Genomic DNA, 16,432 nt, shown 5'->3' with positions numbered 1-16,432 from the left:
TCTCTAAGGTGCCACTAGTACTCCTTTTCTTTTTGCAAATATAGACTAACACGGCTGCTACTCTGTAGTCTGTGAAAGAAGCTTATTGGAACATCTCTGAGGGTGATATTTTATATGTAATCAGTTTCTTAATGTGTTAGGCTTAGATTTGCGTGTTTTATTTTATTTTGCTTGGTAACACTTTGTTCTGTCTGTTATTACTTGAAAACACTTAAATCCTACTTTTTATACTTAATAAAATCACTTTTTTTATTAATTAACCCAGAGTAAGTGATTAATACCTGGGGGAGCAAACAGCTGTGCATATCTCTCTGTCAGTGTTATAGAGGGTGGACAATGTATGAGTTTACCCCTGTGACAAAGCTCTGTCCTTGCCTCCGTGGGTCCCATGTTTCCTGGGAGATTTCGCTAACCTCAGAGGCTCACTGTGACCCTCCAGAGACAAGGGTCACAGTCTACTGAGCCATTTTCATCATAAGCCAGTGAGGGAGGTGAGGAGAAGTTATCCTTCCTTGCACAGTCTCTGTTGTCTCCCAGTCTCAGTGATTAATCAGGGGGCAAAGGGGGCGGGGAGGGAGCCCGGGCCCACCCTCTACTCTGGGCTCCAGCCCAGGGACCCTAATAGTATCAGCTATGGTAGCTGACCTTTTAGAAACATGACATGTACAATTCCCTGGGCTACTTCCCCCACAGCAGCCCTCACTTCCTCAAGCTCCACTTCACCCTTACCTCATGGCCTCCTTCCTTGTGCCTGATATGGTGTGTACTACTCAGTCTCTCCAACAGCGCAACTTCCTCCCACAGCTCCTGACATGCACACCCACCTGACTAACTGGGAGGCTTTTAACCAGTTTCAGCCAGCCCCTGATGGGCTTCAGGTTTCCCAATCAACCTAGCATTCTCCCTGCCTTCTGGAAAGTTCTTAATTGGCCCCAGGTGTCTTAATTGACCTGGAGCAGCTGCCATTTCACTTATTCTGGTACCAGGAATTTGTTTAGCCTGGAGCTAATATCTATCTCCCACTACTTTTCTATAGCCATCTGGCCTTGCCCTGTCACACCCTGTATAAGCTTTATACAGAGTTAAACGGATTTATTTGGGGTCTGGATCCCATTGGGAGCTGGATGTCTGGGTGCTGGACACAGGAGCACTTGCTGAGATGTTTTCATTTTAGTCTGCAGCTTTGGGGGCATAGTTCAGACCCTGGGTCTATGTTGCAGCAGGCTTGAGTGTCTGGCTCAACAAGACAGGGTTCTGGAGTCCCAAAAGGGCAGCAAAATGGGCTCAGAGGTAGTCTCAGCACATCAGGTGACAGTCCCTAGGCAGTCATTTCCCATTTTGTACGTGTGCATCTCCCATGTTGTATGTAGAGTGGATCCACATGAAAAGTTTCTTCTATTTTTAAATATGCTACTGGTTTGAGTGACCATATTTCCAAATGGAAGACTCTTTTAAAGTGTGATCACTGTACTTAACATAGAATCATAGAAGATTAGGGTTGGAAGAGACCTCAGGAGGTCATCTAGTCCAACCCCCTGCTCAAAGCAGGACCAACCCCAACTAAATCATCCCAGCCAATGCTTTATCAAGCTGGGCCTTAAAAACCTCTAAGGATGGAGATTCCACCACCTCCCTAGGTAACCCATTCCAGTGCTTCACCACCCTCCTAGTGAAATAGTTTTTCTTAATATCCAACCTAGACCTCCCCCACTGCCACTTGAGACCATTGCTCCTTGTTCTGTCATCTGCCACCACTGAGAACAGCTGAGCTCCATCCTCTTTGGAACCCCCCTTCAGGTAGCTGATGGCTGCTATCAAATCCCCCCTCACTCTTCTCCTCTGCATACTAACTAAGCCCAGTTCCCTTAGCCTCTCCTCATACATCTTGTGCCCCAGCCCCCTAAACATTTCCATTGCCCTCTGCTGGACTCTCTCCAATTTGTCCACATCCTTTCTGTAGTGGGGGCCCCAAAAGTGGGCGCAATACTCCAGATGTGGCCTCACCATACCTTTAAAGAACATCTTTAAACTATTTTCCCCAACAGGTATTTTTAGTCTGACCATTCTTATTCTCATATCCGAATATTTTTTCTGTGATTGAATGAAATGTAATAAAGTAAAAAATATCGTAAAATCACCTTTTACTTTTTTTCTGTTTCCAGTAGTCTTACAATACAATCATGTTAAAGAGCAGGAATACAAACATCAGCAACATTTTCATTTATGAGGAATTTGTCTTCTTGTACACCAAAACAATGCTGCTCTTCCTAGGGGCTCAGGTACAATTCCATTCAGATACCTATATGATTTCTGGAATCATGGCAATCCCGGCTAATAACCCCTATGAAATACCAGCAGATTTTTTCTAACTGTGAAGAAGCTTTAGCGGTGTCCTTGCTGGGTGATCAGGATCCTGCAAGCATGAACAATGGACATTTTCTAGGAAAGTGTAGCAGGAGATTACTTCAGGTCTTTCTCACATATCCATGGTGAGGGAATTTCACAGCTGGAAGCCCGGAGAGAACCATTCAACAGGACGACACAGCGCTGCACAGGGCTGTTAGAGATTACCCTGAAAAATAAATGCATAGAACACACAGACCACACACATGAGAATTAGCAAGAGATTCTCTGCCAAAATAGGAGGAAGAAAAACTCAGTGGTAACAGAGAAGCAGCTCCATGGCATGTGGCAGGGGTGACTGAATCTGAAGTGGACAGTCAGACAATGGATAAATAGTGTAAACTTCCACTGACTCCATTAACACTGTAACACCTTGCCTTAGACACAGATTATCATGTCAAATTTGGCAGTGTATATTTACTTGGTTTTCACAGACAGCCAGTTTAGGAGACTGGTATAAAAGTGGCAATACTGGAGGCCACCTCCTCAGGGGGAGATTATCTCAGTACTCGAGAAAATAAAGTGGGTAAAGCCAGCATAAACAGAGGCAGAACTAAAGGGTTCATGGTGTAGTGGTCAATGCAGTGTGCTGGGATCCTGAGACCTGAACTGTGACTCCACCGACTGTGTGAATTTAGGCAAGTCATTTATCTTGCAAGTCCATCAATTTCCCACCAATAAAATTCATAATAATACTAACCTACCAACAAGGTGATTTGCAGCTTCATTAACTAATGTTTGTAAAGTGTTTGGATATCTTCAAAAGGAACATGCTAGAGAAGTGTTATCATTATCATCATCATCATCATTAAAACCATTGGTCAAAATCCTGGAGTCCTTAATCACTTTTTAACCCTGTCTTTATTCTGGCTAACTTTTCTGTGATTTTAATGGGACCATTGTGTGTATGAGGACTGATTATTGTTTTGAAAACTGGCCCTACAAATTTACCCTAACTGGGAGCTCAACTGTAAAAATATGTGAAATGTATTTCTGGAAATGTATTTATGAGATGTGACAATAATGTTTTGTAACAAATGTTGAAGGGGAAAGGTGTGATAGAAAGGGAGATAGAAAGACTGAATTAGTGTCAACAAAAAGGCCTACTAATATGCTTCAAAGACTAAGCTGAAATCATGCTTGATGAAAACAGAATATGTGCAACCAGAAATTAATAAACCAAAATTGGTGTATCAGAAACTAGGTCTAACTGGTGAACTAAATAATGTGGGGATGGGATAATTGCACCCTCCATTCCCTTTGTGGTTCCTTAAAGAAAAAAAGAAAGACTTTGGGGAGAAAAGATGGTGGCTGCTAGAGCAAGCTTCACCATCCTGGCTGCCACCTCCACAGTTTTCTGGGACCCCAGGCCTTGATGATATTGATCCTGAGAAATGTCCGGACCAAAAAGGGCCAGAGAGAGGGCTCCAGATGTCATCGCCACCCCTACGAGCTCCAGCTGAATCCCAAAAAGCACCTGGGATGAAACGGGATTGAACTTTAACAGCAGCAGCAATCTCAACTAATTTCTTTTCTTTTCCCCAAAAGGCCAGTTACTATAATCTTTGATACCCTCTAAGACTGTCAGACAAGGAGAGGTCTCCTTCTAAACTCTCTCCAGCTAAAGGGAAAGGGAAGAAGGCATGTTGTTAAAAATAAAAGCCATACTTAATACTTTACATTTCAAATGCTTTATGTTTTTTCTTCTTTTTTGTGTCTTTAATAAAAGGTTTAAAGGATTTTTAATGGTGTATTTACCATGATAGTAAGCAGGATCAGGTCTTTGTACACCAAAGACCCAATCTTGTTCAACACTGTTTAAAGTTGGTTAGTGATTTGGTTTTGGTAACATGTTTGGCATATATATTCTATCTAAATTAATACAACACTAAACACTAAGGAACTCAAGACTTAACCCATTTTTTAAACCACAAAATCCCCACCACCATCGCCAATATTAATAACTAATACCAAACTGACTTCATATCACTGACTCCTGAGCCATCTTCCCAGGCCCACCCAGAGCCAGTGCTGTTCCTCAATCCAATCCAGTGGGCTTCTGTGTGGAACACCGCAAACAGGTCCTAGAATAGTTTTCAGAGGGACAGAAGAGACAAGGAATCTAAACAGGAGCAGCCTGAAGATTCAAATTCTGATGGGCAAACAGAGCAATCTAATGCCAAGGAGAGAAATAGTACATTTTCAAACATCCCTTCTATTTGGATGAACCCTGTGAGACAGATAATTTCAGCCTCTTTGATAGTCCAGTGAATTCTGGGGTTTGTGGGATAGACCAGTGAAGAACTGGGAATTTGGAGACAGGTTGTAACCCCTCTTGTGGTGGAAGTAAGAGAAGTCCTCACATCTGCAGGATGCATGAGGATCACAGGTGTTTCCCAGCACCCTGTTGTTGTTCTTTACACATCTGTCAATGTTACAAGTGAAAGGGGATAACCACTACTGTGCCAGATATAGATTTTCCCATAATCCTATAGATCTCCAGGACAGATGTCCATTTTCCCATAACCATAAAGGGCTCAGAATCTTCACAACTGCCAACGGTATTGCTGCACTGTCAGGTCACAAATCAAAGTGCACAGGCATTTACCATCTCCTGGGCGTCACTGATCACCAGTAGATGTGATCCCTTTGCAGAACAGGATTCCTGGCTTGAATGCCAATCCTTTTTTGTCCTGGAGAAAAAGTAACAGCTGTGTCTGTAAGCCACCCACTGATCAGGGCAGCCTGGAGAGAAGTGACCTGTAAAGGGATCATAAATGTATCTTATACTTTACTTTTTTCATCCTAGAGGGTTGCAAAGTGTGCTGTAGATTAAATAAAGAGAATGTTCCCTCACTCACTGTAACATGGCTAGTTCTTCGAACACCAAGGAATCTTGTGGCCTCTGTAAGACCACTTATCTCTCTGCAGTCATATTCCCTAAAGAACTATTTAAAATGCTCCCATCCTCCACACTGGAACAAGTGTCAGGAGAGGCTGGTGGTCCCCTCAGGATTCTGGGAGAGGATGCTTGTTCATTTCCTTCTAATCCAATGTATGCTCTTTCTTCTCTTCAGTGGTCCATCTATGACCCATCCAACTGCCTTTCAGTGCTAGGGTGCAGCCAAAATCATGCTGGTTTATGGGTCAGCTCTACTGCCAGGAAGTCTCCCATTTGCTGTACAGCCTTGGGCAATGTGGACAGCTGGTGCCAGTGCATCCACATCTCCACCTTCACTGGGAAACTTTTAAAATCTGCTCCAGTACCAGTACACTAATTTGATTCCACAGCCGTCTGAGTCTCAGCCTTGTACCAATCTAATACTTGCTGGACAAAGGCATGTGGCTCCGCTCCCAAGGAGTGTGGCTCATTCCACAATCTCTACCAATACTTTTCTGCAGTGACCCCCATCTCTCCACAATAGCAGCCTGTTCAGCCTTTCATCTGCAGTAACATCCTAGGCCCACTGCACAGTTTGCTTCTCTCCTATCAAAAAAGGAACCAATCTAATATCTCAGGATTCCTTCTCACTGGGCTACAGTAACCACCAGCTCAAAAGTAACCAGGTGGATAATCTTCCAATCCCATTTGGGGAAAGGAAGTGCAAGGATCTACTGGCAGACTGGTCGGTGCAGCCTAGTTAACCTCTTCTGTGACTTTGAAGTAGATGCTCCTGGAACTGTTGCTGCTGCTCCTGTTGATCTTCATAAATCACAGCAAAGCTCAACCTGGGCTTGCTTCTGTCTCACTGGCCACTTCTGGGCCTTTTCCCTATTTCACCTTATTCCAGACAGCGTTCAAATCCCACTCTGGACATGACGTGCAAATGGATGGGCACCCAACCCAGCAAAGGCAGCTTGTGTCAATGTCCAGACTTGCAGCCACCCTGACTGGGAGCTTTCACAGGCAATGGGAGCAGCTGTTTGTACATTCCCCATCTGATATGCTCTGCCCCTCCCTTGTGCACTCCTTCCTGGGCCAGGGAAAACTACGACAAAATGTGCATTCAGACATTTCAGGAAAAGAGATAAGGAGAATGGTTATGTGAAATTATTTCTCATGGTTCAGAGCAGATCCCTAGGGCCAGATACTGCTCTGAGTCACAACTGTAAATCTAGAATAACCCCCTTATTTTCAGTGGTGTCAGTCTGTATTTAGACCAATGACATTAATATCAGATTTTGGCCCTTGGTGTCTTTCCTGAAAATACTTACCTTTGGTAGCCAAGGCCACTGCTGCTCCCAGTGATACCAAGCAGAGGATCCCCAGAATCACTGCAATGATCCGCCAGGGAGGAGCTGGAACTGATGGGTCTGACAGGAAGAGAATGAACATAAAGATGGTCAGAGTGAGTCCCTGTCCTGAGAATCTGGGGTCTGACTATAGTTTGGGCAGCACCTGGACCCCAAACCTACGCACCAGATCAGGTCTGAAAGCCAGCTCCAATCTAACTGTCCTTGCATGTTGCTTGAGCAGTTGGGTACATTTCATGACTGCCAGAGCTGAGAGTCCTATTTTCAAACCTCAGTGACTGTCATCCTTATTTGCTCCTAGATGTTTTATCTTCTAAGTGGCATGGCACTGGGTAGCATAACAGAGGAACATTCTTACTTTATAATTCAAAAAAGTCGAATGTCAGTTTCCAGGGGTGGAGGAGTAGAGGTCTGACTATAGACATTAAACAGAAAATATGCTAGCAGCATGTTAACATACAATACCTTTGCTCCCAGAGTTCCTAGGTCTTTGACTCCTCTGCTGCTCAGAAGGAGCGTGAAGTTTCAGTTCCGTGTAAGTCACTTCCTGCTCACTCATTCCTGGAGGACTGTAAGTGTGGAAACCGTAGACTCTGCTTTAGTGGATGATGGTGGATAATATGCAGTGTAGTTGCAGATGCTTCTGTTCCAGGATATCAGAGAAACAAGGTGGGTGAGGTAATATCTTTGACTGGACCAACTCCCATTGGTGCGAGACACAAGCTTTCGAGCTACACAGAGCTCTTCTTTGAGATGACATTTAATGAACAACTAATGGATCTATGAGACATAAATCACAACAGGTAAGAAATCTCAAGACATTGCAATGATTGGTTTAAATAACTACATTACAATAATCTGTATCAGGAGGAACAGAAATGCGAGAGGAAATGGCGTAATGTAGGACATCAGTGCAGCACAGGCATCTTATCTTTTTTTTCCTGTTATCTGCCCTCTATTTAAACATGAACAATTAAAATATATTTTGGCTACCTCTGAGCCTCACAGAAACTGATGTTAAAATGGAACAACCTAAACCCCCTTTAATATTTTATACAGTGGTTTAGATTGCAAACTTTTCAGAGCTGGGACTGTCTCTCACTATGTTTTCGTACATTATCTAGTACAATACTTCCCTGATCTTGGTCGGAGCCTCTAGGCTGTACTTTCATACAAATAATAAATAATCATAGTAATTCTATATACAGTATTTTGTTCTCCAAAGTGCCACCCATCTACAGAGAAATGAGGGGCTATCGTTACTAGATAGATTCAGGTTATAAGAGGCTTGGAGGAGACAGTCAAAAAGATACAGGATAAAAAAAATTGAGGCTGGAAAAAACATTCCCATGCGTCCTCTTAAAAATGGACTTGAAAAATCCTACTCCTGGGAGCAATTCAATAGTCCGAGGGATATGTGTAAGTGTGAAAGGGACAATGGACAGGATGGCCTTGTCATTCAAGGTCTTTTCTGCCTTTGATTTTTAGGTTTCATTAACGCTATTTGATAATAAGAAATCATGGAAAGGGATCACCTGTATTCACTACCGCTAACAGATATTGACTAATACGTAGAAAAGTAATCTTCAGCTCCAACTGTCTGTAGCACTTAGAACAAGAGTTTATGGTTGTGGTAGCAATATTATTTTTAGTTCTGTATTCTTTTATCCTTGGCGTAATGTGTGTTCATTTTCATTAATACAAACCAAGGCATTATTCCTAGATCCATTTAGGACCAGTACAGGCCTGTTCTGCACACTTGGTTTCCTCCTGCAATTTGCTGAGCAACTTCTTTAAATTGCTGAGTATCTGTGACATTAATAGGATCTGAGGGCGCTCAGCCTCTTGCTGTATCAGACCCTAAATCCACTTGTCCTTTCCATTTTTAAAGAATTTAAGTGATTGCATTCTCACCAGTTCCTTTGGGAAGCTATTGAATAGTCACTCACTGTTGTAAAATATTTGTAGTGTCTAATGCAAATTTTTCTTAATTCTATACCATTATATCTATACAAATTATATTCTGGATTATCCAGAACACTCTCTTTCTCTGTCCTTTGTGTTTACATCTCCCAATATTTGTAGACTGTTTCATGCTCTCCAAAATCTCTTATTTTGACATTAGTTAGCAACCATAGCCTATACCTACTCCCTTCTTTTTAGCTTCCCTCATACTTCATTAATGAATCGATCTTGCCCTTAATCACTATTTTTATTCCTCCTCTGAATATCCTCAGATTTGAGTATATCCTACATGTTTTTCATATGGAGATGCCCAGAACAGAATGCAGAATTCTAGGTATGGCATCCTGCTCTGTGACAAGCTATTTCTGCTTAAACAAATCTAAATTAGCTATTGTCTGCTATACTATTCTGTCCATTTTCACCCTATATTAGAATTGCTGATCTCCAAAATGTCTTTTGTACTATTAAATCTCATTGTTTTAGAATATTTTCACCCAGATTCATTTTGTCCGGCTTGGTTCTCATCTTATTTCCTGTCCATGTTTCTAAATTCTCTAGGTTGCAGAGTCCTTCATGATGTTCCCAGCACTTTCCCATGTCATTATTGTGTTATTCACTCATTTTTACAGATCATGAATAAATACATCAGTAAACCCAGACACGATAGAGTTCTCTGGGGTACTCAACTAGACACCGTCTTCACAAACAAGTTCATATGGTTCATTTAACTTCTCCCTTCGTTTACAACTGTGACAAAGGCTGGGGAACAGCAGCTGTACCAGCATTCTGATCACTGGAGCACCAATTAAATCACCCCAGAGTAAACCCGAGGGGCAAAGCTGTGCCTAAATCAATAGGTTGTGGATGGAATGGAGAGAGCTACAAGGCTAATTAAGCCAATTAGCCCTGAAAGTAGAAAGGCACAGGGAGAAAGTACTTGCGGGGAAGAAAGAGACTGGTAGGCTTTTCAGAGTCAGAGCCAGGAGCAATGTCTCAGGGGGAAGATAACTTCTGTGTCCTTAAGGTTAGTAAGCGATTGTAAATACAGAACTGCACGTCCGTAAAGGTGGTGGGAAAGAACAGTGTAAATTAATTACCCAAGGTGTTTTGACCAGAAGACGGTCTCCAAGTTAGAAAAGAGACAGGTGTGGGACCATGCCCTGTCACAACAGCCTTCAACAGCCTTCAGAACAAATCACTTCATCCATAATGTAAACTGTTGTCTCAAACATTTTCTTGAGAGCCTATAACAAATGTTTCCTGTTATCCCTATACTGAATCTACCAATTTCTTTGTGAGATGCTGAACTAGTAGATTTTGCCTTTAAAGGTAAAATAACTGGAGATGGGGCCATATGATTTCCCTAAAGTTCAATGTTTTTGAGACCCAGGAATTTAGATCAGACATCTCTATAGCTAATGCATGTTATCCCAAGGAGGAGTAGAGCATAGAACTATAAAACAGAAAGCTACACATCATCTGGACTGTCTCACAAGTAAATCTTCAAATATACCATCCATACCACTTGTCCTAACCTATAAACACAGAAAAATAAAATCAAAGTTATACCGCTATATAATATTTTTCATGGTAAGCACTCTCATTTCTTGAATAAGAAAACACAAATACATTGTGCATATATTAATTTTCTTCTCTAATATTAAAAAACCCAGAAGCATTTGGCCACGATACCTTTATTTGTACCTGTAGTTTTTTGGGAAGAGGCAGGAGAGCTGGAATGCACTTTTCTGTGCTGTGTCTGATCAGGTCCTTTATATGTCAATCCCCAGGGAGAAAATATCTGTTCCTTTGGATGTCCTGACAGAAGATGGAGAGCCCAAGCCAAAAGAGGAAGGTTTAGTTGCTTTATGATGTTATATGTGAAACTGCACAGGAAGTTCATTGGCTGCTAATTTCAGAAGACCTCCCCCAGGCCAAAAGGTTCAGAATAAAGGGGCTTTCATCTTTGAGCTACAGTGATGCTGACGAGGCCTTCAAAGTTTAGTCACAGCTATTTAAATGTTGAAGTTAATAAGCAACGGTATCAATGACATGCACAGTAGTCAGGCTAAAGAGTTTGTAACACTTTCTTTTCATAGGACCTTAGTCTCTTGGAACAGGATGTCTAAGGGAAGTACTTGAAGTTGCAGAGTTTTGGACAGTTAAAATGGCAGGATGGCACTAGGAAAGTGCTACAGGGAAACATCCTGCATTGGCCCCCAGGAAATGAGCAGGGGGATCTAAGACTATATCATTTCTAACTTCTCTCATTTCTAACTTCTCTGACTGTCCTATCACCTGACTCAGCACAAGCAGCTTCATTTCCACTGACAAGAGTGCCAGCAGCTTGAGCAAAACAAAGACATCAGTATTGCCAACCCCATCATCTTGATTCCTTTTTTGCCCAGATGGTGCAGTGCCAGAGTCAAGGAGACTGGAAACAGAGAATCAGTCTCTGAGACAGATTAATGGGTCATAGTGCTTAAAAGTGACATGGGGTGAATCAGGAACCTTGCCCTCTTACCATAGAGGCTAAAATGATGTAGGATTCTGAGGGAGTGAGGTGGGGTGAATGTGCCCTCTGTGTCCTCAGCAATGAGAGGAAGGAGTTACTGTTCTTCCTTGTAGGGAAGGAAAAAGTACCAGCCCTGCCCTAAAGTGTACAAGCTGTCAGTCCTGGATGCAGAAGTAAGAGCTGGGTCTCTTTAGGAAATGTTTGGAGTGTGGATTTCCTGACAACCTGTTGTTTCTGTTTATATGTCTGCGAATTTTACAAGTGAAAGGGGCTAACCACTGTTGTGCCATGTGTAGATTTTCCCATAATCCTATTTCCCTGTTACCCTACAGGGCTCAGAACCTTCTCATCTGCCAATGGTTTTGTTGCAATGTCAGGGCACAGTTCAAAATGCACAGGCATTTATCATTTCCTGGGCAGCACTGATCACCAGTAGATGTGATCCATCTGCAGAGTCCAGGGAGAAGCACACTCTGCCTGGACACCTATCTAAGAAAAGCTTTATCTAGAGGGCCTCATGCTAAAAGACAGACAGTATAAGAGGCTTCACCTACTCTGTCTTTGTCTCAGTGGGTGTTTGTTGTAAATTAATAATTCCAGTGGGTCTGAAATAAAACGTTGTTTAATATCTACAGCTGTGTCTTGCTTCATCCCACAATGTACCTTATTATGCACTACTCTTCCATGGAGAAGTGCTTTCCTGACTCTGCCTTCCACACCTCAGCTTTAGGAGTGTCCTTACTAGGCAGTCAGGATCCCGCAAGCATGAACAATGGACATTTTCTGGGAAAGCGCAGCAGGAGATTCCTTCAGATCTCTCTCACAGATCCATGGGGCAAGAACTTCACAGCTGCAGGCCTGGAGAGCACCACTGAACAGGACTCCATAGTGCTGGTAGAGATTACACTGCAAAAGACACGAACAGGGCATACACAGCATGGGGAATTAATGAGATTCTCTGCCAAAATAGGACGAAGAAAAACTCAGAATTTGGGCGGTAAGAGAGAAACAGCTCCATGGCATATGGCAGAGGTACTGAACCAGATATGGACAGTGAGATAATGGATAAATGATGTAAAATTCCAATGAAGCCATTTTTCAGAGTAACAGCCATGTTAGTCTGTATTCGCAAAAGGAAAAGGAGGACTTGTGGCACCTTAGAGACTAACCAATTTATATGAGCATAATCTTTTGTGAGCTACAGCTCACTTCATCGGATGCATACTGTGGAAAGACAGTATCCGATGAAGTGAGCTGTAGCTCACGAAAGCTTATGCTCATATAAATTGGTTAGTCTCTAAGGTGCCACAAGTACTCCTTTTCTTTTTAATGAAGCCATTAACACTGTCACAGTTTGCCCTAGACAGATCATCACGTTAAATTTGGCAACACATGTTTACTTGCTTTCTCCAGAGAGCCATTTTGGGGCACTGCGATACAAGTGGCATCACTAGAGGCCTCTTACTCAGGGGGAGATGGTCTTTTTAATTATTAGAGAAAATAAAATGGTTAAAGCCAGAACAGGCAAAGGCAAAATTACAGAGGGTGCATGGTCTAATGGTCAGTGCATTGTACCGGGATCCCGAGATCTAAACTGTAGTCCTGGCTCTACCAGTGTGTGACTTTAAGTAAGTTTTACCCTTGTCTCTCCCTCAATTCCCCACCTATAATGTAAGAATCATAATAATATTGACTTTCCAACAAAGTGATTTGCCACTTCATTAACTAATGTTTGTAACGTATTTTGATAACTTCAGATGGAAGGTGCTAAATAAGTGGTATATCATTATTGTCATAAAGCCACTTGGGCAAAATCCTTGAGTCCCTCATCAGTTTTTAACCCTGAGTTTATTCTGGCTCAACTTTCCCTGACTTCAGTGGGAATGGTGCGTGTATAAGAACTGACTAATACACTAAGAATCACAAGACCAGAAGACCACAAGACTATTTTATTTTTTAAACCACAAAGAAAACAAAAACAAACCAGGTAATGTCAAACTCACTTTATAGCATTGACTCCTGAGCCCTCTTCCCAGGCCCACCAAGAGCTGGTGCTATTCCTCAACCCAATCCAGTGGGCTTCTGTGCAGATCACCAGGAACAGGTCCCAGATGGGGGTTGGGAGGGACAGAAGAGTCAAGGGATCTAAACAGATCAGGCTGAATACTGAAATCCTGAGGGGCAAACAGAGCCAACAAATGTCAGGAAGTGAAATAGTTCAGCATTTAAAAACACCCACTGGGGTTACTAGGGCTTCCTGGGACTTGCTCTGTGAGATGGATGATTTCAGCCTCTTTAAAAGTCCAGTGACTGATGGAGTTTCTTAGGGAGATCAGTGAAGAACTGGGAATTTAGAGACAGGTTGCAACTCCTCTTGTGATGAAGGACAGAGAAGTCATCACATCTGCAGGATGCAGGAGGAACATGGGTGTGTCCTGACAACCTGTTGTTGCTCTTTATATGTCTGCAAATTTTACAAAGGAAAGGGGCTAACCACTGCTGTGACAGATGTAGATTTTCCCATATTCCTACAGAACTCCTAGACAGATGGCCATTTTCCCGTAACCTCACAGGGCTGAGAACCTTCACATTTTCCAATGGTATTGCAACAGTGTCAAGTCACAAATCACAGTGCACAGTTATTTATCATTTCCTGGGCATCACTGATTACCAATAGATGTGATCCTTCTGCAGAACAAAATTCCTGGCTGGAATTCCAGTTCTTTTCTGTTCTGGAGAAAAAGCCACCTCTTAAAGCCACCCACTCCATACAGGAGTGACCTGTAAAGGGATCATAAATGTATCTTATACTTCTCTTCTTTCATCCCAGAGGATTGCAAGGAGCACTGTAGATTGAATACAGAGAATGCTCCCTCACCCACTGTAACATGGCTACTTCTGGAAACCCTAAGAGACCTGACTCTTGTGGCCTTTGTAGTACCATATATCTCTCTACAGTCACATTCCACAAAGCACTTTTTAAAATGCTCCCATCCTCTACACTGGAACAGACGACAGGAGGGGCTGGCGGGCCCCTCAGGATTCCGGGTGAGGCTTTTTGTCCCTTTTGTTCCTTCTCTTAGAATCCAATGTATTTTCTTTCTTTTCTCTTCAGTGGCCCATCTTTGACCCATTCCAACTGCCTTTCAGTGCTAGAGTGTGACCAAAATCACAATGGCTTATGGGTCAGCTCTGCCTTCAGAACTGCCTTTTACTGTACAGCCTCGGGCAATGTGGATGGCTGGTACCATACAGAGGGACATTTTCACTTTACCATTCCAAATATCTAATGCTGGGCAGTGAAAGGAGGTTTGATGATGGTCAGCAAAAGAAAGTACAAAGTCAGCCGTGAGCACCTTCACTGGGAAGCTGTTGAAAACTGCTCCAATATCAGTACATTAATTAATTGCAACAGCATCTGGGTCTCAACCTTGTACTACTCTAATACTGCTGGACAACAGCATGTGGCTGCATTCCCAAGGAGTACGGCTCATTCCACAGTGGCTGACAATATTTTTCTGCAGAGACCCTACATTAGCAGCCTGTACAGCCTTATCATCTGTAATAGTATCCTAGGCCCAAAGCATAGTTTCACCGCTCCTATTAGAAGAGGAGCCAATGGCTCAGGATTCCTTCTCACTGCACTACAGTAACCACCTCCTCAAAAGTAGCCAGGTGGGTAATCTTTCAATCCCTGTTTGGATAATGAAGGGCAAGGATTTACTGGCAGACTAGTCAGTGCAGCCTAGATAACCTCTCCTGTGACTTTGAAGTAGATGCTCCTGGAACTGTTGCTGCTGTTCCTGTTTGTCCCTCATAAATCACAACAAATCTCCACCCTGGGCTTGCTTCTGTCTCACTGGCCACTTCTGGGCCTTTTCCCTATTTTACCTTACTCCAGACAGCATTCAAATCCCACTCTGGACATGACGTGCAAATAGATGGGCATCCAGTACAGCAAAGACACCGTAAGTCAATGTCAAGACTCACAGCAACCTTTATTAGAGGCTTTCACAGGAGCTCTTTGTACATTCCTTATCTGATGTGCTCTGCACCTCCTTTCTGCACCCATCCCTGCACTAGGGAAAAACAGGACAAAAACCGCATTTACATGTCTCAATAAAAGAGAATTAAGTGCATTGATAAGGAGAATGGTTACTTCAAATTATTTCTAATAGTTCAGAGCAGATCCCTAGGGCCAGATGCTGCTCTCAGTCACTACCGTAAATCCACAGTAATCTCATTATTTTCAGCAGTGTCAGTCTGTATTGAGACTAGTGACAATTAATATCTGAACTTGGCCTTTAGTGTCTTTCTTGCAAATACTTACACTCAACAGCCAAGGGCACTGCTGCTCCCAGTGATACCAGGCAGAGAATCCCCAGAATTTCTGCAATGATTCGCCATGGAGGAGCTGGAGCTGAAGAGTCAAATGGGAAGAAAATCAACATAAAGTTGGGCTGAGTGAACACCTGTCCTGAGACTCTGGGGTCAGACTGTAATTTATCTGGGCAGCACTTGGATCCCAAAGCCAGGACTCACCTGACCTTGTCTAATAACCATCCCCAATATAACTGTCACTCAGTCCCCCATCCCCAATATAACTGACAGTCCCCCACCTTCAAAGGTATTTAGGCTCCTAACTCCCATTGATTTCAGTGGGAGCTGGGCACCTAAATACCCTTGAGGATCCAGCAGCCAGTGAGAACTCTTGGAGGAAATAGGTACTTGTCATTCTTGCCCAAGCTGTGAGTCCCTATCTTCAAACCTCCATGTATGTCACCCCTATTTGGTTCTAGGTGCTGTTACCCACCTACCTCCCCCCATATCAGGGTTCTGTGTGACATACAGAGGGACATTTTTACTTTACCATTCCAAATATCTAATGCTGGGCAGTGAAAGGAGGAAGAGGTTTGATGATGGTCAGCAAAAGAAAGTACAAAGTCAGCCGTTTATGAAGACAGTACCTTTGCTCTTTGTATCCTTGCATCTTTGTTTTTCTGTTCCCTGGAAGGAGCGTGACAAGCCAGATTTGTGTAGGTCAGCTCTGGATGGCTCAGTTCTGGCATTCTGGGGCAGCTTCATAGAAATGTATAATACAGAGGTGTGTAATGAAGAAAAATATGAAAACCATTAAGTGCAATGTCTCCATGTTATATTTTGATATTCAGCTGAGTTTATTTACCCTGTGCCCCACATGGTCAATATAATGACTACACGTGGTTAGGGCCACAATTTGGCATCTCGTAAAAAGGACATTAAACCAGCACAGCACCTCTCACTGCAATGTTGGGC

The 16,432-nt window shown here is 42.8% G+C and overlaps 1 protein-coding gene across 1 annotated transcript; it reads right to left on the bottom strand.

Annotated features, from left to right (window-relative positions):
• Positions 1–2,460: 2,460 nt before the first annotated feature.
• Positions 2,461–7,216, bottom strand: LOC141985403 (killer cell lectin-like receptor subfamily G member 1). The gene is made up of 5 exons (XM_074949521.1): positions 7,123–7,216; positions 6,619–6,717; positions 5,012–5,163; positions 4,384–4,487; positions 2,461–2,572 (listed from the first exon to the last, which is right to left on the bottom strand). Exons 1-5 carry the CDS (start codon positions 7,214–7,216, stop codon positions 2,461–2,463), a joined length of 561 nt encoding a protein of 186 aa, XP_074805622.1.
• Between the last annotated feature and the right edge of the window lie 9,216 nt (positions 7,217–16,432).

The sequence above is a fragment of the Natator depressus genome, chromosome 1 (genome assembly GCF_965152275.1).
Source record: "Natator depressus isolate rNatDep1 chromosome 1, rNatDep2.hap1, whole genome shotgun sequence".
Lineage (NCBI taxonomy): Eukaryota > Metazoa > Chordata > Testudines > Cheloniidae > Natator > Natator depressus.
Note: the sequence above shows the minus strand (reverse complement) of the source record. Positions and strands in the feature narration are given on the sequence as shown.